Here is a 26931-nt window from a genome sequence, read left to right as displayed (position 1 = left end):
TGAGCCATGTTGACTTTCCATTCAATTTGAAGGTCCATGCTCACCGCACCAAATTATAGATGTTCTCTTCTCTCTCCCCCCTTCAAGAGGTTATCCTTCATATTTATAAGGTACGATTCCCTGATGTGATGTGCTAAGGGATAACTAGGTGCCATGCATGACGACATGTTCCCCCTTTAGGCTTGACACTTATCCTTAGAGATGTCCCTGTTGGGACCCCGCGAGGTCCAAAGGGAGTTTCATTTCGCAAGGAGGCAAGGTGCTAGGAGACCCCATGAGGTAGTGTTGAGGTACAAGGTGATCCCGCGAGGTGAAGGTCCTTTTAGCAATGAGGCAAGGTGCAAGGAGACCTCGCGAGGTGGTGTCCTCTTTCCCTGATTAGGTCAGACTTCTGGTCACAAAGACGGATTGAATTTCAGGTCGTGTTGTGATATATTCTATAACAAATCTTTTTTATTAAAACGAGCCATGTTTACCCCAATCATATTACCATGAAACTTGAACTCATTAAGAAGAAGTATAGCTCTCCTCACATCTTCATCTTTAGCAAACCTAACAAATCCAAATCTTTTACCACTTCTACCCATACACTCTGAATAATCTCCGAAGTTCACTACAATGGATCTGGGCAGGGATGCTATTGACAAAAACAGAAAAATAAATCGACTTCTCTGTTTCCCAGTAAGAACACATAGAAGAAAAAAAATATTTTAATTTTCACCATTGTGAGTCAGGTCTTGTAGAGGATAAGTAGATATTCGTCTAGTTAGAACATGGCAAAGAACAAGTAAAAGAAACAAGAACAATCAAACGAGTATATAGTTCGGTTCAACCGTGTTCAGGGCGAGTTGTTCAGGTGCTAGAAGATATGCTGCGAGCCTGTGCTATTGATCTCGAATCTGGCTGGGAACGATATTTATCACTAGTCGAATTTGCGTATAACAACAGTCTCCAGTCGAGTATTCAGATGGCTTCATATGAAGTATTATAGGGACGACAATGTAAAACACCCTTATGCTGATCGAAATTGAGTGAAAAGGTAATAGGGCTAGAATTAATTCAGGAAGCAGAAGATATAGTAAAGTATATCTGAGACAGATTGAAAGTGCCATCCGATTGGCGGAATCCGTATGCATATCTGAAACGGAAAGATATTGAGTGTTCAGTGGGTGACAAGGTATTCTTGAAGGTTTCTCCGTGGTAACAGATCTTGCGCTTTGGCCGCATGGGAAAATTGAGTCCCAAATGTATTGGGCCGTAAGGGATCGTCGAAAAAATAAGACCGGTTGCATAGCGTCTAGCTCTCCTGTCGGAATTGCAAAAGGTTCACAATGCATTCCATGTATTTAGGCTCCAACAATGTCAGTGAGATCCATCTCATGTTATACCGGTTGAGGCGATTAAAGTTCAATATGAATTATCGTATGAAGAGGACCCGGTTGAGATCTTAGCTTGAGAAGTGAAGGAGCTGATGAATAAGCGCGTCTCGTTGGTGAAAGTCTTGTGGCGAAGCCAAAGTGCGGAAGAAACAAATTGGGAACCGGGAGAAACAATGAGATCCCAATATCCCCACTTCTTTCCAGGCAAATCTCCGGGTTGAAATTTCTTAAGGGGGAGAATTGAGATCTACCGTAATTTGATACGTCGAATTAGGCCCTCCAACACACTTGAGGAGCTTATTCTTAAGCAATTAAGTGCCTTTTACGTGTTTTTATCGATTTTTAGTTTTAAGCATTAATAAGCGATTTTATTCAGTTTTACACTCTTTTTGAGACCCAAATTGGCCAAACGTGCCATGGGGGACCTAACGATATGATTGAGTGGTGTTGGAAGGCGATAATGGCCCGAACTTGAAGAAATCATCATTCGGGTGGGGCTATCGCGACACTGAGGCATGGAAGTCGTGATACCCCTAATAGTGCATGAAGTGAAGAAAATTGAGGCCAGCTCCAATGATATCGCGATATCGAGACCCCAAGATTCCCAAGATCAATATTGTTGTGGGTATTGCGATAGCGATGCCTGGGTATCATGATACCGCTGCCTGACGGGTGAAAAACTACAAGGACATTTTTGTGTCCATACAAGCTTAAGCCTTCTTTTTATTCAAGCGCATAATGATCAATGCTATGTTAAATGTTAGTTTGCTATAAATACTACTTGATAAGCTTTTGATTTCAGAGTTTTTTGGCTGAACATTTCTCGTTAGCTTTTCATAGATTTAGGTTAGGTTTTCTTTTGTTTTCGTTTTTAGAATAGGTTTAGAATAGATATTATTTTTGTTGTTTTCTGTGTATTCCTTTTTATTGTTGAAGACAATGCAAAAGAAAGATGATCAAACTCTTGGGTATCATTGGATTTCCATCAATTGAATGAACATTTTCTATTTAAGTTTGATTATGTGCTAAATTGGTTCATCGTTATTTGTTAGTTTAAGTTAATGTTTATTCTCGATTAATTGATGGCTCGATTATATCGAAACGCTTAATACACTGAAATCAGCCAGTTTGCCACCTCAAACTGTGTTTATGAAACAAAATAATTAACAAAACATCCCGAGAAATCGAAGTAATAGTACATCTTAATTTCATAAGAAAACGAGAATTCGAAGTTGGAGATCTCATTCTTAATAATAACCAATAAATTCCTAACCACCAAGCTGCACATGTAGGAATTAAATTAAATTGATTAGAACAGGTTGCTATATTTATTCGTTTGAAAATAATTTTTGTAAACATGATGTTGATATATAAATAATAATCCCAAATAAAAAATATATATAACGTGCATTTTAATATAGTTATAGAGAGATATCTAGGTAGATGTATTTTAATGCTGAAATAATATTTTAATGAGGATTTGGAGATGCTACTAAGAGTTGTCAAGGTAAAAAAGAAATGTAGTGCGCCTGTTATTGCTTTATATTTTATTCGTGGGTATTATTCATATGCCCAAATGGCATGAACATGTTGATGAAATCTTTTTCCCAATTATTTAATTTAAATTATAGGTTAACCAGGATTTTATCTGCATAAACTAGGGATGAAAATTTTAGCCAAAGTATTTGGATAACTCCCGGTGGGATACTCGGCTTGTTTCGACAGGAATGAACAACGTACAACACCAAAACAAACACAGTCACAACACTTTAAAAAGCAAAAGATTCATCCTCACCAGCTATATCCAATGCATGAGCCAAGTTAAAAGATCCCTTGCTCACTTTGACAAATTATCCATCTTCGAGAACATGAGAAGAATCAACTGCATTTCTACATTATAAATAGTAGAAATAGATGTCCCCAATATGAACTGCATGGTAACAAATAATTCAAATAACAACAAAATAAAAGTGGCTACAGCTTCTTCTACTTCATTTCTTAGTTGACATTTCATATGTACTGCTTTTAGAACAAAAGCACATGTCTGACAGTACACTTAGCTTAAAAAAGAAAATAAAAACAATTTGGCACATTTTGATTCTTAGTGATAATTTAATCTAGATATAAGTTTAACGCCACTAACACTCAACCAACTAGTATATAAGTAGGTGTGCATTTCTACATTCAAAGCACAACACAGACCAAGGAAAAGCAAAACCAAAGCACACAAAGCTACCATAACCATGGCACAAAAACACACAGTGACCGACCTTCGAAACGGTTCTGGCCATGCTTTATCCTTGTCTGGCCACGAGGTTTGGGAAGGATCTCAGTCTACGGATTTCCCAAAAACAATTATGGATGGAGATAGGATTCAGTTTACTCACAATGCAGGGACCGATGATGGTTCAATTGCTGCTGTCGCATACAAATTGCAAGATGATGGCAAAATGTGGGTTGTTGCCTGGAGCAACCCTAGAGGTGCAGACAGCAAGGTATACATGTTGATCAACTGCAATATTCATTTCTTAACATGTAATTATGTTTGCATCCATTAACTTAAACCTATATATTACGACCTGCGTGCAGGCCTTTACAGATCTCCTGGATCAACCTGCTGATTGGGATCAAATCAAAACCGAGCTTGATGCAAATGGCAGCGCAGACTATAAAACTGTCAAGTTCAATTATAGGGCGGAAATAAAAATTGATCCCAAGAGCTTTTCGCCTGTAGTGACTGCTTATCTTGAGAAGAAGTATGCTTGAAAGGCAGATATATCTGGGATGGGATGAGTTTTTCTCTGTCAAAAATAAATGATAATGTCATGCCTTGTGCTTCGCATTGCTACTGCGTGTCTTCATGGCCTTCAAAATATTATATGTCACTTCCATGGCTGGCTATTTACATTATATATGGATTAAAATAAAATAAAAGGCCTTTATCTTATCTCATCGTTAATACTTTTTTTCCTTTTCTACTTTTTATGTCCTATTTTTTCCACATAGGTATCATAGTTTTACTCTTTAGTCCACGTCATCAAACTTGTGTCCATGCAAATGCCATGTTGCCATTTCATAACTTTGTCAATGATTGGACAAAAAAATTTATCACAAGAGGATCGAGGAAGTCCTAACAGATGGATTAATTTACAAACTTGATATGAATGCTGTTGCGCGGAAGCGTGTGAAAGAGTAAAATTATTGTACTGAAAAATCACACCAAGTTTAATTCCCAGGAAAGAGAGGTAGATCACGAAGATCACTTAAATACCAAGTCTTTCCTAGCCAGAATATCCCTCTATCGTAATTTAATAGCACAATAAATCACTACAATCACATTCACAAAATATGCAAAACAAATAATAAAGAACACCAGAATTTTAACGAGGTTCAGCAAATTTTGTCTACGTCCTCGGGCACTACCAAATATATTTCACTCCAAAAATTACAAGTGAAATTTACAAATAGAGAGAGAGAATAATGCCTTAAGTAGAGAATGGCAATTATGGGATGAAGAAAGTAAGAAATGGTTAGGCCTATTTATAGTTGAGGTTCAAGGATCAACTTGCAATGTCCCTATACAATTAGGGACCAAAATTGCAATTATCCCATGCCAACTTTTAACCCAACTTGCCAACCAATATTACTTTCTACTTTCGGTGCCCACCCCATTTGACTTTTCAAACAATGGTGGGTTCCAATAATCTCCACCTTGAAGATTTGATTAGGATAATCTTATCTTCACACAATTCTTTCTGCTTTTGACAACAATACTTGATAGTGCCTTCTTCAACTGTTAAACTTGCAGATATTAATCAAGTTCAAACAATGTTTGAACTTGGTTGTTAATACCACCTTGGTCATCATATCTGCGGGATTATCTGCAGTCTTGATCTTCTGAAGACAAATTTTCCCCTCTTCAATAATTTCCCGCACAAAATGGAATCGTACGTCGATATGTTTTGTACGTGCATGATAGACTTGATTCTTTGCTAAATGAATAGCAGTTTGACTATCACAATACACGTTAATATGCTCTGAACCAACCCCAAGGTTTTAGCCATACCTTGTAACCAAATAGCCTCCTTCTGACCTCTATTACTGCCATGTACTCGCTTCGTGGTTGACAATGCAATCAGAGATCGTAGTGTAGACTTCCAACTTATTGGTCCTCCAGCAAGTGTAAACACATAACCGGTGGTTGATCTTCGCTTGTCCAAATCACCGCATAGTCGAATCAACGCATCTAATAACACCTTTACCAAGTGTATTATCCTCGCTTGAACAAGAATCCAACATCCACGGTCTTCGAATATACCGTAGAATCCATTTCACACTTGCCAATGTCCTTTTCCGTGATTATGCATATACCGCTCATTATACTAACTGCTTGTGAAATGTCGGGTCTTGTACACACCATTGCATACATCAAGCTACCATTTGCATTAGAATACGGAACTTGCAACATGTATTCTCGTTCCGTATTAAATCAAAGGAGATAGTTGTGCGAAAGCTTGAAATGAGAAGCCAACGGGTATTACAGGTTTTTTCGCTCGTTCATGCCAAAGCTAACTGTAGTACCTTTTTCAAATATCGCTCGAGACAAGCTAACTCTATTATGAGCTCTATCTCTCCATATTTCCATGCCGAGAATCTTTTAGCTTCTCCTAGATCTTTCATCTCAAACTCGAGATTGAGTTGAGTCTTCAATCTTTCAATCTCAACTTTGCTCTTAGATGCTATTAGCATATCATCAACATATAAGAGCAAGTATATGAAAGTTTCTTCTTGTAGCTTCGAAAATACACGCAATGATCAAATTTACTTCTTGTGTACCTTTGCCCTTTCATGAACTCGATCAAATCGCTTGTACCATCGCCTCGGAGATTGCTTCAATCCATAAAGCGACTTTGTCGGTTTGCAAACCCAATTTTCTTTTCAGCAACCTTGAATCCATCTGGTGAGTCATATAGATTTCCTCTTCCAAATCACCGTAAAACGCGGTCTTCACATCAAGTCGAACTAGTTCAAGATCATATTGCGCAACCAAGGCTAGCAAAATCCGAATAGACGAATGCTTCACAACTGGAGAAAACACTTCATTGTAATCTATTCCTTCTTTCTAAGCGTAACCCTTTGCTACCAATCTAGCCTTGTATCAATTTCAATTTTATCAGAAATCCTTCCTTCTTTGCATATACCCATTTGCATCCAATTGCCTTCTTTCCTTGGGTAGTGTCACCAACTCCTGTGTCTTATTTTTATGAAGAGACGCATTTCTTCATTCATTGCTTGCTTCCACTTTACACCATCGGGGTTACTTATCATACGTGTAAGTAGAAGGAACATCATCATCTGCAATTGGAAGTGCATAGGCCACTATATCATCAAAGCAAGCGAGGCTTACGAATCTCTCTTCTTGGCCTTCTATATGCAATTGAATCTTGTTGTTTGTAGAGGTTCTTGGTAGGAACCTCTTCATCATTTGTCCCTCCAATATTAGCTGGATCATCGTTAACCTTTTCAAGCTCCACCTGCTGCAAAGTACTACTGGTTTTGTCATCCTTTTGTGAATCCTTGTACTTCAACATGGTTGATTCATCAAAAGTCACATCTCTACTGAAAACAATTTTCCTTGTATTAGGACACCAGAGACGGTATCCTTTTACTCCATCAGTTATACCCAAGAATAATGCTTTCTTTGCTCTTGGGTCTAACTTAGATTCTTTTACATGATAATATGCAGTGGAACCAAATACATGTAAAGAATCATAATCAGTAGCAGAAGTAGCAGATTTACCAGTCCACATCTCCATAGGAGTTTTTCCATTTATTGCAGCTGATGGCAAACGGTTAATTAGATGGCACGCATATGTAACTGCCTCAGCCCAAAATTCTTTGTCCAATCCAGCATTGGACAACATACATCGAACTTTCTCCAGTATAGTTCGATTCATGCGTTCTGCCACCCCATTCTGCTGTGGTGTATCCCGAACAGTGAAGTGTCGCACAATGCCCTCATCTTGGCATACTTGTAGAAATGGATCATTTTTGTACTCAGTACCATTATCTGATCGAAGTCGTTTGACCTTTCGACCAGTCTGAGTCTCCACCATCTTCTTCCATTTCAGAAATGCATCCAAAACTTTACTTTTTCTTTTCATTAGATACACCCATACTTTTCTTGAATAATCATCAACAAAAGTAACAAAATAGTGCATACCTCCCAAAGAAGCTACTTTGGTAGGTCCCCACACATCACTGTGAACGTAGTCCAGAATTCCTTTCGTATTGTGAATTGCTGGACCAAATTTTACCCTCTTCTGCTTGCCCAGAACACAATGTTCACGTAATTCCATTTTGCAAGAATTTGCACCTTTCAACAAGCCTTGCTTCGCCAATGTCGCAAAGCTTTTTCACCAAGCATGTCCCAATCGCATATGCCATAATCTGGTAGCCTCGAATCTACATCTTTTGTAGAAATTGTTGATGTTGATCCAATAACTGTACTTCCATTTAAAAAGTACAAGTTATTTCTTCTTGTGCCTTTCATCACCGTCAATTGCCCAGCTACTACTTTTAGTAATCCATCTCTCAAAGTGATTGTGAGCCCTTTAGATTCTAGGGCCCCTAATGAGATGAGATTTTTCTTCAGGCTAGGTACGTAGCGAACATCTGTCAAGACTTGGATTGAGCCGTCGTGATTCTTCAATTGGACTGTACCCACTCCCATTGTCTTACAAGCACTATCATTGCCCATAAGAACAATTCCACCTTCTAGCTCTTTAAGACTAGAAAACCAGTCCTTATTAGGACACATATGGTAAGTACATCCTGAATCCAAAATCCACTCATCCGTTTGACATGCCATTGCCATGCCAACCAAGCTAAAGTCGACTCTCATCATGTTCACTACACATGCATTAGAAATAGCCTTGCCCTTTTGTAGCTTAGGACAATCTTTTTCCAATGCCCTTTTCATGGCAAAAGGCACATTCATCTTTGGCGGGTCTCCCTTTGGACTTTCCCCTTCTACCAGATTTGCTGCTGTGTGAACGTCCTCTTACTGTTAAGACTTCTGCGGTTGTATCTCTGTGATCTCTTTTATCTTTCTTTCGAGTCTCAGATCTATACAACGCACTACAGACTGCATCAAATGTGATCGTGTCCTTCCCATGAAGCAATGTGGTGGTAAGATGATCATATTCATCAGGAAGGGAATTCAACAACAATAATGCCTTATCTTCATCTTCAAATTTCTCATCCAAATTTAGCAAGTCTGCTAAAATTTTATTGAATGAGTTCACATGGTCATTCATCGACATACCGGGTGCATACGTGAATCGATAAAGTTTCTTTTTCATATAAAGCCTATTTTCAAGACTTTTCGTTAGAAACTTTTCTTCCAGTGTATCCCATAACTTCTTCGCTGATGTCTCCCTCATGACAGAGTACTTCTACTCTTTGGCCAAACATAGGCGGATTGTACCACACGCATGTCTATTGATCTTGGCCCACTCCTTGTCATCCATCTTGTCAGGTTTTTCTTCAAGGGCTATATCTAGCTCTTGCTGACATAAGACATCCAGGATCTCACATTGCCACATACCAAAATTATTGGTACCGTCAAATTTCTCTACTTCAAATTTTGCATTTGTCACAGTAGTCCTTGTTGATGACGATGCTGCTTCCATTTTTCTCCTCAATCCCAACTACTGTATATGTGAACAGTACCGTATTTGTAAATAGTGCCGTATACATGAATAGTACTGTATACGTGAATAGTGCTGTATACGTGAATAGTACCGTAAACGGTCGTATTCCCCAAGTACGAATCTGGCTCTGGTACCAATTGTTGCGCGGAAGCGTGTGAAAGAGTAAAATTATTGTACTGAAAAATCACACCAAGTTCAATTCCCAGGAAAGAGAGGTAGATCACGAAGATCACTTAAATACCAAGTCTTTCCTAGCCAGAATATCCCTCTATCGTAATTTAATAGCACAATAAATCACTACAATCACATTCACAAAATATGCAAAACAAATAATAAAGAACACCAGAATTTTAACGAGGTTCAGCAAATTTTGCCTACGTCCTCGGGCACTACCAAATATATTTCACTCCAAAAATTACAAGTGAAATTTACAAATAGAGAGAGAATAATGCCTTAAGTAGAGAATGGCAATTATGGGATGAAGAAAGTAAGAAATGGTTAGGCCTATTTATAGTTGAGGTTCAAGGATCAACTTGCAATGTCCCTATACAATTAGGGACCAAAATTGCAATTATCCCATGCCAACTTTTAACCCAACTTGCCAACCAATATTACTTTCTACTTTCGGTGCCCACCCCATTTGACTTTTCAAACAATGGTGGGTTCCAATAAATGCAGAGACCGCCAATAGAGTTATGTACAAATTTAAAATCTCCTTAAATTATCGACTGGCTAGCGGTGTCTGAGAGTCGAATTTAGCTAGGACATAATTTGTTTCATTTTCATGGCTTTTCTTCGAACCTGATCAGGGGCTTGTTTCATCATTCAATTATATATTAATTAATTTTAAATAAAAAAATATTTGTTTATTAAATAATAATTCAAGTTCATTCGATTTTGAAAATATTCTAATTCAAGGTCTTACTCAAGCAAAGCAAACCATCCCAATTTCCAAGTCTACATGCAATAACTAGTAGTAAAATAATATAACGAAGTAGGTTGTTCCTTTTTCTTCGTTCTTTTTTTTTTTGTTTTACATTTCCATATATATCTAATTTTATTTTTTATATATAAAGAAGTAATTCTAACAAATATCAATATTTATCGTTTTAATTATTAATGTTTGTAATTAAATTTTATTTTTTATTAATACTCGATACAACCAAACACCATGATCATTCGACAATTTCCAATATCTCCATTCCACTCCACTGCTACAAAATCACCGCACGGTTACAACCCACCGATTCGAGCTAATTCCTCAATCCCTTCGTCATCCTTATCATCAACACTAAAAAACTGAGGATTTCAGGGACATGTTAAGGAGACGTGTAATATTAAACGTCCCTAATATTATAAATAGACAGTATTTTAAGACGTTCTAAGATTTCGTCTCCTAATCAGTAATCTAACTATTTTCGCAGACACCTAAAACGGCGATCATTAGAAAGTGTTAAATTTAATCCCAAATTTCGTAGTTGGTCTACCGACATCACCGGGCAAATCAAATGCCATTTGGGTGCCAGTTGATCGACTGACGAAGTCTGGTCGTTTTCTGGCGGTGGGAACTGATCGGTCACTCCCAAAGTTGGCTGAAGTAAATATTCGCGCGATAGTTAGACATCAGGTGTGCCTGTGTCCATTATCTTCGACCGAGACCCTCGTTTTACCTCGAGATTTTGGAAACAGTTGCATGAATCGTTAGGTACGAGGTTAAATTTCAGCACAGGGTTCCACCCTCAGTCTGATGGCCAATCGGAGCGAGTTGTTCAGGTGCTAGAAGATATGCTGCGAGCCTGTGCTATTGATCTCGAATCTGGCTGGGAACGATATTTATCACTAGTCGAATTTGCGTATAACAACAGTCTCCAGTCGAGTATTCAGATGGCTTCATATGAAGTATTATAGGGACGGCAATGTAAAACACCCTTATGCTGATCGGAATTGAGTGAAAAGGTAATGGGGCTAGAATTAATTCAGGAAGCAGAAGATATAGTAAAGTATATCTGAGACAGATTGAAAGTGCCATCCGATTGGCAGAATCCGTATGCATATCTGAAACGGGAAGATATTGAGTGTTCAGTGGGTGACAAGGTATTCTTGAAGGTTTCTCCGTGGTAACAGATCTTGCGCTTTGGCCGCATGGGAAAATTGAGTCCCAGATGTATTGGGCCGTAAGGGATCGTCGAAAAAATAAGACCGGTTGCATAGCGTCTAGCTCTCCTGTCGGAATTGCAAAAGGTTCACGATGCATTCCATGTATTTAGGCTCCAACAATGACGGTGAGATCCATCTCATGTTATACCGGTTGAGGCGATTAAAGTTCAATATGAATTATCGTATGAAGAGGACCCGGTTGAGATCTTAGCTTGAGAAGTGAAGGAGCTGATGAATAAGCGCGTCTCGTTGGTGAAAGTCTTGTGGCGAAGCCAAAGTGCGGAAGAAACAAATTGGGAACCGGGAGAAACAATGAGATCCCAATATCCCCACCTCTTTCCAGGCAAATTTCCGGGTTGAAATTTCTTAAGGGGGAGAATTGAGATCTGCCGTAATTTGATACGTCGAATTAGGCCCTCCAACACACTTGAGGAGCTTATTCTTAAGCAATTAAGTGCCTTTTACGTGTTTTTATCGATTTTTAGTTTTAAGCATTAATAAGCGTTTTTATTCAGTTTTACACTCTTTTTGAGACCCAAATTGGCCAAATGCCATGGGGGACCTAACGATATGATTGAGTGGTGTTGGAAGGCGATAATGGCCCGAACTTGAAGAAATCATCATTCGGGTGGGGCTATCGCGACACTGAGGCATGGAAGTCGTGATACCCCTGATAGTGCATGAAGTGAAGAAAATTGAGTCCAGCTCCAATGATATCGCGATATCGAGACCCCAAGATTCCCAAGATCAATATTGCTGTGGGTATCGCGATAGCGATGCCTGGGTAGCACAATACCGCTGCCTGACGGGTGAAAAACTACAAGGACATTTTTGTGTCCAAACAAGCTTAAGCCTTCTTTTTATTCAAGGGCATAATGATCAATGCTATGTTAAATGTTAGTTTGCTATAAATACTACTTGATAAGCTTTTGATTTCAGAGTTTTTTGGCTGAACATTTCTCGTTAGCTTTTCATAGATTTAGGTTAGGTTTTCTTTTGTTTTCGTTTTTAGAATAGGTTTAGAATAGATATTATTTTTGTTGTTTTCTGTGTATTCCTTTTTATTGTTGAAGACAATGCAAAAGAAAGATGATCAAACTCTTGGGCATCATTGGATTTCCATCAATTGAATGAACATTTTCTATTTAAGTTTGATTATGTGCTAAATTGGTTCATCAGTTATTTGTTAGTTTAAGTTAATGTTTATTCTCGATTAATTGATGGCTCGATTATATCGAAACGCTTAATACACTGAAATCAGCCAGTTTGCCACCTCAAACTGTGTTTATGAAACAAAATAATTAACAAAACATCCCGAGAAATCGAAGTAATAGTACATCTTAATTTCATAAGAAAACGAGAATTCGAAGTTGGAGATCTCATTCTTAATAATAACCAATAAATTCCTAACCACCAAGCTGCACATGTAGGAATTAAATTAAATTGATTAGAACAGGTTGCTATATTTATTCGTTTGAAAATAATTTTGTAAACATGATGTTGATATATAAATAATAATCCCAAATAAAAAATATATATAACGTGCATTTTAATATAGTTATATAGAGAGATATCTAGGTAGATGTATTTTAATGCTGAAATAATATTTTAATGAGGATTTGGAGATGCTACTAAGAGTTGTCAAGGTAAAAAAGAAATGTAGTGCGCCTGTTATTGCTTTATATTTTATTCGTGGGTATTATTCATATGCCCAAATGGCATGAACATGTTGATGAAATCTTTTTCCCAATTATTTAATTTAAATTATAGGTTAACCAGGATTTTATCTGCATAAACTAGGGATGAAAATTTTAGCCAAAGTATTTGGATAACTCCCGGTGGGATACTCGGCTTGTTTCGACAGGAATGAACAACGTACAACACCAAAACAAACACAGTCACAACACTTTAAAAACAAAAGATTCATCCTCACCAGCTATATCCAATGCATGAGCCAAGTTAAAAGATCCCTTGCTCACTTTGACAAATTATCCATCTTCGAGAACATGAGAAGAATCAACTGCATTTCTACATTATAAATAGTAGAAATAGATGTCCCCAATATGAACTGCATGGTAACAAATAATTCAAATAACAACAAAATAAAAGTGGCTACAGCTTCTTCTACTTCATTTCTTAGTTGACATTTCATATGTACTTCTTTTAGAACAAAAGCACATGTCTGACAGTACACTTAGCTTAAAAAAGAAAATAAAAACAATTTGGCACATTTTGATTCTTAGTGATAATTTAATCTAGATATAAGTTTAACGCCACTAACACTCAACCAACTAGTATATAAGTAGGTGTGCATTTCTACATTCAAAGCACAACACAGACCAAGGAAAAGCAAAACCAAAGCACACAAAGCTACCATAACCATGGCACAAAAACACACAGTGACCGACCTTCGAAACGGTTCTGGCTACGGATTTCCCAAAAACAATTATGGATGGAGATAGGATTCAGTTTACTCACAATGCAGGGACCGATGATGGTTCAATTGCTGCTGTCGCATACAAATTGCAAGATGATGGCAAAATGTGGGTTGTTGCCTGGAGCAACCCTAGAGGTGCAGACAGCAAGGTATACATGTTGATCAACTGCAATATTCATTTCTTAACATGTAATTATGTTTGCATCCATTAACTTAAACCTATATATTACGACCTGCGTGCAGGCCTTTACAGATCTCCTGGATCAACCTGCTGATTGGGATCAAATCAAAACCGAGCTTGATGCAAATGGCAGCGCAGACTATAAAACTGTCAAGTTCAATTATAGGGCGGAAATAAAAATTGATCCCAAGAGCTTTTCGCCTGTAGTGACTGCTTATCTTGAGAAGAAGTATGCTTGAAAGGCATATATATCTGGGATGGGATGAGGTTTTCTCTGTCAAAAATAAATGATAATGTCATGCCTTGTGCTTCGCATTGCTACTGCGTGTCTTCATGGCCTTCAAAATATTATATGTCACTTCCATGGCTGGCTATTTACATTATATATGGATTAAAATAAAATAAAAGGCCTTTATCTTATCTCATCGTTAATACTTTTTTTCCTTTTCTACTTTTTATGTCCTATTTTTTCCACATAGGTATCATAGTTTTACTCTTTAGTCCACGTCATCAAACTTGTGTCCATGCAAATGCCATGTTGCCATTTCATAACTTTGTCAATGATTGGACAAAAAAATTTATCACAAGAGGATCGAGGAAGTCCTAACAGATGGATTAATTTTCAAACTTGATATGAATGCAGAGACCGCCAATAGAGTTATGTACAAATTTAAAATCTCCCTAAATTATCGACTGACTAGCGGTGTCTGAGAGTCGAATTTAGCTAGGACATAATTTATTTCATTTTCATGGCTTTTATTCGAACTTGATCCAATGCTTGTTTCATCATTCAATTATATATTAATTAATTTTAAATAAAAAATATTTGTTTATTAAATAATAATTCAAGTTCACTCGATTTTGAAAATATTCTAATTCAAGGTCTTACTCAAGCAAAGCAAACCATCCCAATTTCCAAGTCTACATGCAATAACTAGTAGTAAAATAATATAACGAATTTCTTCGTTCTTTTTTTTTTGTTTTACATTTCCATATATATTGTAATCACCAAAATTTGCCCGGATTATTAAAACTGATGGATAAATAAATAAATATTTATTTATTTAATTTAAACAGTCCATAAAAGTTTCTTTTACAACCCAATAGCCAAATCAGTACTTAAAATTACCCAGCAGGCCCACTACCCAAAACACTAAAGTAGTCCCGTAGCCCAAGTACAACGGATCCAGCAGCCAAAACTTGACCCCACCTAGACCAGCCAAACTTAAACAGACCCACCCGAAGGCCCAAATAGCGGAAGCCCAAATGAGTTTCGGATAGGGTTAGAAACCCTAGCTCTCATTCTCTTCAGCGCCGCAATGAAGTTCTGGAAGCTTCGAGTCATCCCAAGCGTCTCGGCCCTTCGATGCATCAGCGCCGTGATTCCAGGATCCGTGATCGGTGCGCAGCAAAGTCATTGCCGAATCCCTCGCTCGATTGCCTGCAAGAAAAGGAAACAAACAGTAGATACTCGAAAAAGCGGAGTAGAAAATGGCAAGGAAATCACAGCACATCAGTCAAAGATACAAGAAATCAAATATTTCTTTCCTTATGTAACAAATCAGTAGGCTATAAAAAAGCCTTTGTAACTCTTGTAACGATGACGCAATCAGATACAGAAATAAATAGAGAATACAAGCAGTTTTCAAAGAAAATGTGATCTAACTTTTTTTATTTTTGAACGTATGCATGTATGTAAACTGTTTTTTAGCAAAAGTATAGATTATAAAAAATACAAGGAAGAAAGTTACCTGATGAACGACGAGTGAAAGGAGGGGTTTTAAACCCAAGCCACCGTGTACGGTGGTCCTTAGGGCGGCGCGTGGGCGCGTGGGCGGTGTGTGGCTGACGGAGGCTAGAGCCCGGAGCTCTCTCCTTTCTCTCTGTCAGAGAGAATTCTTAAATTTTTTTTTTTAAAACTGGTTTCAAATGATTTTAGGGCTAATAACCTGGTTTATTTAGCCTTGACAAAACGGCATCGTTTTGTGACTCAGGGATCCGCGCGTTGACCCGATTACCCGGGGAGGATCCGCGCATTTTTGAGAGTTGGGTTAATTACCCAATCGATCCTTCTATCCCTTTTGTACATACAATTAAACTTATTTTATTTTATAATTTGGCCCATTATTTTATTTTAGTTTTAATTTAGTCCCTATGGCTATTAAATTATATTCTGGAAAACGTCATCGTTTTGGGAATAGGGTTATTTGCCCAGTAACCCCCTTTTATTTTGCGGGCGTTTCAAATCGGGCCTCAATTCAGTTTTGTTTCTTTGAAATTCACCTTGAAATTCTGTTAAACTTTAAATTTAGTCCTATATTTATTATTCTATATATATATTTTATTATTTGTTTTATTTTAATTTTACTTTTATATTATATATTATAAAACTATTTTATTATAAGTATTATTTTAATTATATATTATTATTACTTATTATGTATTATTTTTCTTAAATTACATCTCTCTTATATATTATTATGTTTTCACATATATTACATGTATTAATTATATATATATTATTTTATATGTTATTTTATATCTATTATTTTTCTTATATGTTTATATTACATTTTATTATATAATCTTTATTATGTTTTATTTTTATATTATTTATTGTTTATTTCTATATATGTTATATATATCATGTATCATAAATTATATTATTTATGTTTATATTATATATATATTATTTTAAAATGTAAATTATCATTGTTAATTCATATTTTTAACTTACATTATATACACATTTTTTATTTACTATACATATATTATTTCATTTTAAACTAATATTGATATTATGAAACCTCCTACATACTTTCAAACCAATATATTATTATATAATTATTATTCTTTATTCTTGTCATTATGTTATTATATTATATATTAAATACTATTGATATGAAATGTCTTGTTTTTAATTATATGTATATTTTGTTAGCAATCAATCATTTTTAGTTTTTCTATATGTTAGGTATTGTATGTATCTTGTATGTGTTATTTTTATTATAATTATATGCATATTGTCACTACATTTATTCTATTTGTATATTATGCATTATTTGATTATATGTGATTTTATATCACGCATCATTTAAATATTATTTCATATGTTTGTATATCTCGTTTATTCGTTCTCAATACATATTATATATCTTTGTAGGCATATTGTTAATATTTGCTATTTTACATGTATGAATCTAATGCACGTTCTTTATATTATTGCCATCATTTTGCTTAAATGCACGTCTTATTTACCAACTACAATAATATGTTACTATGTATGATTTATAATGCAATACAATTCCCTATGCATCATCTTTAAAAAGGCAAGGCTCCAAGATTTAAAAAAAAAGCGTATAAAGGCAATGCTTGGTGTTTGGAAATTTCGAAAAAGTAGTGCCCTAACTTATTGGGTTGCAACTTTTCTCGTTGAGTTCGAATAGTCAAGTACCCTTCTAAGTTTTTAAGATTTCCAAAATACTAACAACAATCTTGGAATTTCCAAGCGTTGTGTCCTAACTTATTGGATGTGGCGATTTGCCGTTTCAAGATAGGGATTTCCAAAAGGTTAACTTAGTGTCAATGTTTTGATACGAGAAAACACAAATTTTCAAAATCAAAGTATTTTAAAGAGGATTACATCTTAATTTTTTTTAAATTTCCGACATTAAAGATATTTGATAATCAATTAGGTACCAATTTTTGGGCGTTACGAGGGTGCTAATCCTTCCTCGTACATAACCGACTCCCGAACCTATTCTTTTATTTCGTGGACCAAAACTAATGATTTTTAAAACAAAATGTTTTAAAGGTGATCCAATCACACCTAAAAAGATTGGTGGCGACTCCCGTTTTCGTTTTTTTAAATCGATTACCATTTTCCAAAACTCGATTTGAAAATGGTTTCGACATATATCTAATTTTATTTTTTATATATAAAGAAGTAATTCTAACAGTATCAATATTTATTGCTTTAATTATTAATGTTTGTAATTAAATTTTATTTTTTATTAATACTCGATACAACCAAACACCATGATCATTCGACAATTTCCAATATCTCCATTCCACTCCACTGCTACAAAATCACCGCACGGCTACAACCCATCGATTCGAGCTAATTCCTCAATCCCTTCGTCATCCTTATCATCAACACTAAAAAACTGAGGATTTTTAGGGACATGCTAAGGAGACGTGTAATATTAAACGTCCCTAATATTATAAATAGACAGTATTTTAAGACGTTCTAAGATTTCGTCTCCTAATCAGTAATCTAACTATTTTCGTAGACACCTAAAATGGCGATCACTAGAAAGTGTTAAATTTAATCCCAAATTTCGTAGTTGGTCTACCGACATCACCGGGCAAATCAAATTCCATTTGGGTACCAGTTGATCGACTGACGAAGTCTGGTCGTTTTCTGGCGGTGGGAACTGATCGGTCACTCCCAAAGTTGGCTGAAGTAAATATTCACGCGATAGTTAGATATCAGGCGTGCCTGTGTCCATTATCTTCGACCGAGACCCTCGTTTTACCTCGAGATTTTGGAAACAGTTGCATGAATCGTTAGGTACGAGGTTAAATTTCAGCACAGGGTTCCACCCTCAGTCTGATGGCCAATCGGAGCGAGTTGTTCAGGTGCTAGAAGATATGCTGCGAGCCTGTGCTATTGATCTCGAATCTGGCTGGGAATGATATTTATCACTAGTCGAATTTGCGTATAACAACAGTCTCCAGTCGAGTATTCAGATGGCTTCATATGAAGTATTATAGGGTCGGCAGTGTAAAACACCCTTATGCTGATCGGAATTGAGTGAAAAGGTAATGGGGCTAGAATTAATTCAGTAAGCAGAAGATATAGTAAAGTATATCTGAGACAGATTGAACGTGCCATCCGATTGGCGGAATCCGTATGCATATCTGAAACGGGAAGATATTGAGTGTTCAGTGGGTGACAAGGTATTCTTGAAGGTTTCTCCATGGTAACAGATCTTGCGCTTTGGTCGTATGGGAAAATTGAGTCCCAGATGTATTGGGCCGTAAGGGATCGTCGAAAAAATAAGACCGGTTGCATAGCGTCTAGCTCTCCTGTCGGAATTGCAAAAGGTTCACGATGCATTCCATGTATTTAGGCTCCAACAATGTCGGTGTGATCCATCTTATGTTATACCGGTTAAGGCGATTGAAGTTCAATATGAATTATCGTATGAAGAGGAACCGGTTGAGATCTTAGCTGGAGAAGTGAAGGAGCTGATGAATAAGCGCGTCTCATTGGTGAAAGTCTTGTGGCGAAGCCAAAGTGCGGAAGAAACAAATTAGGAACCGGGAGAAACAATGAGATCCCAATATCCCCACCTCTTTCCAGGCAAATTTTGGGGTTGAAATTTCTTAAGGGGGAGAATTGAGATCTGCTGTAATTTGATACGTCGAATTAGGCCCTCCAACACACTTGAGGAGCTTATTCTTAAGCAATTAAGTGCATTTTACGTGTTTTTATCGATTTTTAGTTTTAAGCATTAATAAGCCTTTTTATTCAGTTTTACACTCTTTTTGAGACCCAAATTGGCCAAACGTGCCATGGGGGACCTAACGATATGATTGAGTGGTGTTGGAAGGCGATAATGGCCCGAACTTGAAGAAATCATCATTCGGGGGGGGGCTATCGCGATACTGAGGCATGGAAGTCGTGATACCCCTGATAGTGCATGAAGTGAAGAAAATTGAGGCCAGCTCCAGTGATATCGCGATATCGAGAACCCAAGATTCCCAAGATCAATATTGTTGTGGGTATCACGATAGCGATGCCTGGGTATCACGATACCGCTGCCTGACGGGTGAAAAACTACAAGGACATTTTTGTGTCCAAACAAGCTTAAGCCTTCTTTTTATTCAAGGGCATAATGATCAATGCTAGGTTAAATGTTAGTTTACTATAAATACTACTTGATAAGCTTTTGATTTCAGAGTTTTTTGGCTGAACATTTCTCGTTAGCTTTTCATAGATTTAGGTTAGGTTTTCTTTTGTTTTCGTTTTTAGAATAGGTTTAGAATAGATATTATTTTTGTTGTTTTCTGTGTATTCCTTTTTATTGTTGAAGACAATGCAAAATAAAGATAATCAAACTCTTGGGCATCATTGGATTTCCATCAATTGAATGAACATTTTCTATTTAAGTTTGATTATGTGCTAAATTGGTTCATCAGTTATTTGTTAGTTTAAGTTAATGTTTATTCTCGATTAATTGATGGTTCGATTATATCAAAACGCTTAATACACTGAAATCAGCCAGTTTGCCACCTCAAACTGTGTTTATGAAACAAAATAATTAACAAAACATCCCGAGAAATCGAAGTAATAGTACATCTTAATTTCATAAGAAAACGAGAATTCGAAGTTGGAGATCTCATTCTTAATAATAACCAATAAATTCCTAACCACCAAGCTGCACATGTAGGAATTAAATTAAATTGATTAGAACAGGTTGCTATATTTATTCGTTTGAAAATAATTTTGTAAACATGATGTTGATATATAAATAATAATCCCAAATAAAAATATATATAACGTGCATTTTAATATAGTTATATAGAGAGATATCTAGGTAGATGTATTTTAATGCTGAAATAATATTTTAATGAGGATTTGGAGATGCTACTAAGAGTTGTCAAGGTAAAAAAGAAATGTAGTGCGCCTGTTATTGCTTTATATTTTATTCGTGGGTATTATTCATATGCCCAAATGGCATGAACATGTTGATGAAATCTTTTTCCCAATTATTTAATTTAAATTATAGGTTGACCAAGATTTTATCTGCATAAACTAGGGATGAAAATTTTAGCCAAAATATTTGGATAACTCCCGGTGGGATACTCGGCTTGTTTCGACAGGAATGAACAACGTGCAACACCAAAACAAACACAGTCACAACATTTTAAAAAACAAAAGATTCATCCTCACCAGCTATATCCAATGCATGAGCCAAGTTAAAAGATCCCTTGCACACTTTGACAAATTATCCATCTTCGAGAACATGAGAAGAATCAACTGCATTTTTACATTATAAATATTAGAAATAGATGTCCCCAATATGAACTGCATGGTAATAAATAATTCAAATAACAACAAAATAAAAGTGGCTACAGCTTCTTCTACTTCATTTCTTAGTTGACATTTCATATGTACTTCTTTTAGAACAAAAGCACATGTCTGACAGTACACTTAGCTTAAAAAAGAAAATAAAAAAAATTTGGCACATTTTGATTCTTAGTGATAATTTACTCTAGATATATGTTTGACGCCACTAACACTCAACCAACTAGTATATAAGTAGGTGTGCATTTCTACATTCAAAGCACAACACAGACCAAGGAAAAGCAAAACCAAAGCACACAAAGCTACCATAACCATGGCACAAAAACACACAGTGACCGACCTTCAAAGCAGTTCGGCCATGCTTTATCCTTGTCAGCCACGAGGTTTGGGAAGGATCTCGGTCTACGGATTTCCCAAAAACAATTATAGATGGAGATAGGATTCAGTTTACTCACAATGTAGGGACCGATGATGGTTCAATTGCTGCTGTCGCATACAAATTGCAAGATGATGGCAAAATGTGGGTTGTTGCCTGGAGCAACCCTAGAGGTGTAGACAGCAAGGTATACATGTTGATCAACTGCAATATTCATTTCTTAACATGTAATTTTGTTTGCATCCATTAACTTAAACCTATATATTACGACCTGCGTGCAGGCCTTTACTGATCTCCTCACGACATATCCGTTAACAAGTTGGACCGGTTGGTAAATAACATCAATGTTGACAATTTCATCTGCTTCAGTGATGATGAAATCCCACCCGGGGGTATAGGGTCAACCAAAGCCATGCAAATCACTACACGGTGCAAGGGATACACGCTTCCAAGTGTACTCATTGATAACAGGTTGGCTTTGAACATCCTTCCATTATCCACATTGAACAGATTACCTATTGACAGTTCGCATATGAAAACATGTCACAATGTGGTAAGAGCCTTCGATGGAACCGAAAGGAAAGTGATGGGACGAATTGACATCCCTTTGGAAATTGGGGCAAATACATATGAAGTTGATTTCTTGGTGATGGATATCAAGCCCTCCTATAATTGTTTATTGGGGAGACCATGGATACACTCGGCAGGAGCGGTGCCTTCCTCATTGCACCAAAAATTGAAGTTAGTGACAGATGGACGATTAATAACCATCAATGCAGAGGAGGACATTATAGCAGTAATAACTAGCAAGGCCCCTTATGTCGAGGTAAATGAAGAGGCTATTGAGTGTTCTTTCCGCTCTTTAGAAATCATCAATGCAACCTTCATTTTGGAAGGAAGTGAGGTGCTGGAACCCAAAATGTCCAGAGCCACAAGGATGGCCCTGCAAATGATGATGGGAAAAGGAGCATTGCTAGGAAAGGGACTAAGAAGACAGTGGCAAGGAGTATTTCAAATCCCAAAACTGATTGAGAAGAAAGATCGCTTTGGTTTGGGCTTCAAGCCAAACCATAAGCACCAGAGGCAATAGATTGAGAAGCGCCAAGCGAGAAGAAATGTGCGTTTGAATGGAGGAGAAGTGGAGTGGGAACCGATGACATTCCCATCTATATCCAAATCCTTTAAGTCAGGAAGGTTGCTGGTAGAAGAAAGTCATCAAATTAATGCTGTACACAATGAGGGATTGAAGCAAGGAAGCCTCGAGGGTATTCGCCCTTATGAACCAGGGAGCTCTCTGAATAATTGAACTACGAAGGACCTTCCTGTAGTCTTTAGGAATTTTTCAGAGTAATTCTTTAAACATGTCTGTTACTCTAAGGCCTAGGAGTAGTAATATTACATTTGTGAAAATAGACTTACGTTCATTTATTATTATTTTAATAAAACATAACTATGTTATCAATTTGGACGAATATGGTTTCATTTTTATCAACCAATATTCCTTTAAATTTTGGCAATTCTTATTCTTTTATTCATAGCACATAAACAATCATTCTTAGATTCATTCATTCTTTGTATACCCCACAGGTCCCTAGATATCAATGATATGAGAACTAATACTGTAGCTCCTGATTTCTCTTGTAAGCAAGACATGTGTTTAGAGAAACCTCAGGATTTTGAAGATGTCCAAGATTGTGATGTATCTCTTGATCTGATAAGAATGGTAAAGCAGGAGGAGAAACAAATCACGCCATATGAGAAAGAGGCAATAAAGAATATAGCCCTACAGGAAGGGAAGGAGTTGAAAATTAGAACACTGATTACCGAGGATGTAACGCCCCCACGCCCGAGACCATCGCCGGAGTCGAGTATGAGGTGTTACTAAGCTTAGTTTAACATTTTTGGAACTTTGGATTATTTGTTTCTACATTCACAGCTTTTAAGCTACTAGCGTCACAGTCACAAGAAAAATCATATCTCAAGTTACGAAACTCTAAATTAAGATCCGTAAATTTTCCCTGAATCTAGACTCATATACCTATCTACTAATTTTTTTCTAGAATTTTTGGTTGGGCCAATTAGTACAGTTTATTAGTTAAAGTTACCCCTGTTTCAGGACTCGACTGGTCTAACTTCTATTTACTACGAAACCACATTTATCTCTGTACAAAATTTATATGATTATGATATTTGTTTCTACTAAAACTAGACTCAATAAGGATTCTGAGGATATAAAATACACCACCTAATTATATCTTTACAATTTATGGTGAATTTTTAAAGTAGGAACAGGGGATTCAGAAACTGCTATGACTCTGTTTCACTAAAATTCAAATATCTTCTAACATATAATTCCTTTACTTGTTTCATTTGTTTCATGTGAAACTAGACATAATAAGATTCAATTTGATATGTAGTTCATCACCAAATTAAATTTCTATGATTTTAGTAAATTTTCAAACTTGCGTTAGTGTTGCTGCAGATTCGCATTTATGGTAAATTTCATCCTTTTATGAGTTTTTTATGCACTAAATATCTTAATAGTTTTCCTTAACATCAAACATAATCTAAACTAACCATTTTCATAATTTATCATTATCAAGCATTTCCTCAACCATTTCACAACCATACCATAAGATCATTTACACAAAATAGGTATATTGCTATACATGCCATACTTAAATTTACAAGCCATTTACCAAAAGTCTTAGGATAGTGTGGTGAGCCTTTGACCTATCCCGACTCTGAAGTGGCTTGTCCAAAACTACAATGAGTAAGAAGGAGGAGTAAGCATAAATGCTTAGTAAGTTCATATGCAAATAATAAGTAACATAACAAACAGTTATACCAATCAACATTAGCATACATCACTAAAACACATATCACATTTCGATCATTTTCATCATCTTATTACCTTATAGTGGTTGTATCAATACTCAACCCGAGGGTTAAATACATACCGTCCAAAATATCCATTTCACATCACTCACCAATACTTCTCTTTACATCTCGAATATTCCTCCATTGAGTAGAACTTTACCCGTTGAACACATCGGAATATAATTGGGATACATGGATAATTTGCTTATAAGTGCCACATATTCAATCAAGCAATCATGTAACCTGCCCATAAGCGAACTCGGACTCAACTCAAGGAGCTCAGGCGTTCCCATCCATAAGTGAACTCGGACTCAACTCAACGAGTTCGGATGCCTAGTTATATTTCACGAACTCGGACTCAACTCAACGAGTTCGGATGCTCAACCATCCTAGTGACATGTCACTTGTATCCTAATCTATTCCTAAGGTTCAAACGGGATTTTTCTCGAACACTTATCCTTGCCGTCTTCCGTAGAATGCCGAAATCAATACTCGGTAACAATTATATTTAACAAGTAGCTCACATAATTTACATATTATTTGAAATTAACCACAAAGCATACATTTCATAATGAAATTCAGCTTAACACATAATTAATATCAATAACTTAAAAATAACAATTATGCTACATTATTTACACATGAACTTACCTTGGTACCAAAATACAAGGATTTTGCAGTTTAGTCCACAATCTTTTCTTTTCCTCGATTGAGGTCGATTCCACATCTTTCTTGATCTAAAATAACACATTTAGCTCATTTAATACTCACATTATCAAATTAATCCTTAACTCAAATTTTGGCAAAATTACAATTTTGCCCCTAAACTTTTGCATATTTACATTTTTTCCCCTAAGCTCGGGATTAAACTTTATTCCTTATTCTTATGTTTTACAACATGCTGATCACTTTTCTCTTCTATGGAAACATCAAATTCTCACTCTAACATGTACTTATGACTATTAGGTATTTTTACCGATTAAGCTTGGCTTACTCGTTTTCGCTCAAAACCGAGTAGCACAAGTTGTCTAACATAATTTAAAACCCTATATTCTATCATAAAACATCAAAATACACAAATTTCACCTATGGGTATTTTTCCAAATATGAACCCTAGGTTGAATTATTGTTAGCATAAGCTTAATCGAGCTACTAGGGATCTCAAAAACGTAAAAATCATTAAAAGCGGGCTTAGAATCACTTACTATGAAGCTTGAAAGTTGAAGAAACACTAGCTATGGTGAGAGTGAAGTTTCGCAGCAACTAAATGGGAAGATGACTATTTTGTGTTATTTTTCCCATTTTATTTCATTAATATCAAAATGACTAAAATACCCTTACTACTAAACTTTCCAAAATTCCTTCCATGTCCTAAATTTGTCCATGAACTTAAAATTGGTAAAATTTCTATTTAAGACCTCCTAATAAATATTTCAAAGCAATTTCATACTAAAATTTCTAGAATGCAAATTTTGCAACTTATTCGATTTAGTCCCTACTTTCAATTTAAGCACTTTAGGCATAGAATTTCATCACGAAATTTTCACACAATCATGCAATCATATCATAATCATCAAAATAATTATAAAATAATTATTTCTATCTCAAATTTGTGGTTACGAAACCACTATTCCGATTAGGCCCTAATTCGGGATATTACAACTCTCCCCCCCTTTAAGGATTTTCGTCCTCAAAAATCTTACCTGTAAATAGATGTGGGTATTGATTTCTCATAGTTTCTTCAGATTCCCATGTAGCTTCCTCTACTCCATGCCTTTGCCACAACACCTTCACAAGTGCAACATTTTTATTCCTTAGTTGTTTGACCTCTCGAGCTAAAATCTTAATCGGTTCTTCTTCGTAGGTCATATCTGATTGTAGTTCAATTTCTGTCGGTGAAACTACATGTGAAGGATCCGAACGATATCGACGTAACATAGATACGTGGAACACATCATGAATCTTCTCTAATTCAGGTGGTAATGCTAGCCGATATGCTACCGGTCCAACTTTTTCAATTACTTCATACGGCCCAATATAAGGCGGACTTAATTTACCCTTCCGTCCAAATCTAAGGACTTTCTTCCACGGAGACACCTTTAAAAATACTTTATCACCAACTTGAAATTCAATGTCCTTTCGTTTTAAATCTGCATAAGATTTTTGTCTATCTGAAGCAGCTTTCAAACAATCTCGAATTACCTTCACTTTTTCTTCAGTTTCTTTTATTAGATCAACTCCATAAATCTGATTTTCCTTGAGTTCAGTCCAATACAAAGGCGTTCGACACTTACGACCATACAATGTTTTATAAGGTGCCATTTTCAAGCTCGTCTGATAACTATTGTTGTAAGCAAATTCTACCAAAGGCAAATATCTTTCCCAACTTCCTTGAAATTCCAATACACAACATCTGAGCATGTCTTCAAGAATCTGAATTACTCTCTCTGATTGTCCATCAGTTTGTGGATGAAAAGCAGTACTGAAATTTAACTTTGTACCTAACGCGTCTTGTAACTTTTGCCAAAACCGTGAGGTAAACCTTGGATCTCTATCTGAAATAATCGACAATGGTATTCCGTGTAATCTAACAATTTCTCTAATATACAGTTCAGCCAACTTGTTAAGAGAATAATCCATACGTCATAGGGATAAAATGAGCCGACTTAGTTAATCATCAACTATTACCCAGATGGCATCTTTCTTTCAC

At 36.2% G+C, this 26931-nt stretch overlaps 2 protein-coding genes across 2 annotated transcripts; both read left to right on the top strand.

Annotated features, from left to right (window-relative positions):
- The first annotated feature begins 3538 nt into the window (after positions 1 to 3538).
- On the top strand, positions 3539 to 4326 carry LOC108463390 (uncharacterized). The gene is made up of 2 exons (XM_017763334.2): positions 3539 to 3874; positions 3969 to 4326. The coding sequence occupies exons 1-2, from the start codon at positions 3623 to 3625 to the stop codon at positions 4143 to 4145; spliced, it is 429 nt and encodes a 142-aa protein (XP_017618823.2). The 5' UTR covers positions 3539 to 3622; the 3' UTR covers positions 4146 to 4326.
- Positions 4327 to 13551: 9225 nt separating this feature from the next.
- Positions 13552 to 14301, top strand: LOC108463247 (uncharacterized). Its single transcript, XM_017763190.2, has 2 exons — positions 13552 to 13837; positions 13932 to 14301. The coding sequence occupies exons 1-2, from the start codon at positions 13700 to 13702 to the stop codon at positions 14106 to 14108; spliced, it is 315 nt and encodes a 104-aa protein (XP_017618679.1). The 5' UTR covers positions 13552 to 13699; the 3' UTR covers positions 14109 to 14301.
- Positions 14302 to 26931: the final 12630 nt, after the last annotated feature.

This window comes from Gossypium arboreum, chromosome 10 (genome assembly GCF_025698485.1).
Source record: "Gossypium arboreum isolate Shixiya-1 chromosome 10, ASM2569848v2, whole genome shotgun sequence".
Lineage (NCBI taxonomy): Eukaryota > Viridiplantae > Streptophyta > Magnoliopsida > Malvales > Malvaceae > Gossypium > Gossypium arboreum.
Note: the sequence above shows the minus strand (reverse complement) of the source record. Positions and strands in the feature narration are given on the sequence as shown.

Excerpts from the sequence above, each read along its gene's own strand:
- LOC108463390 (XM_017763334.2), top strand. The coding sequence starts at position 3,623 with ATGGCACAAAAACACACAGTGACCGACCTTCGAAACGGTTCTGGCCAT. Across the intron at positions 3,875-3,968 it reads CTAGAGGTGCAGACAGCAAG|GCCTTTACAGATCTCCTGGA; the intron begins GTATACATGTTG and ends ACCTGCGTGCAG.
- LOC108463247 (XM_017763190.2), top strand. The coding sequence starts at position 13,700 with ATGGATGGAGATAGGATTCAGTTTACTCACAATGCAGGGACCGATGAT. Across the intron at positions 13,838-13,931 it reads CTAGAGGTGCAGACAGCAAG|GCCTTTACAGATCTCCTGGA; the intron begins GTATACATGTTG and ends ACCTGCGTGCAG.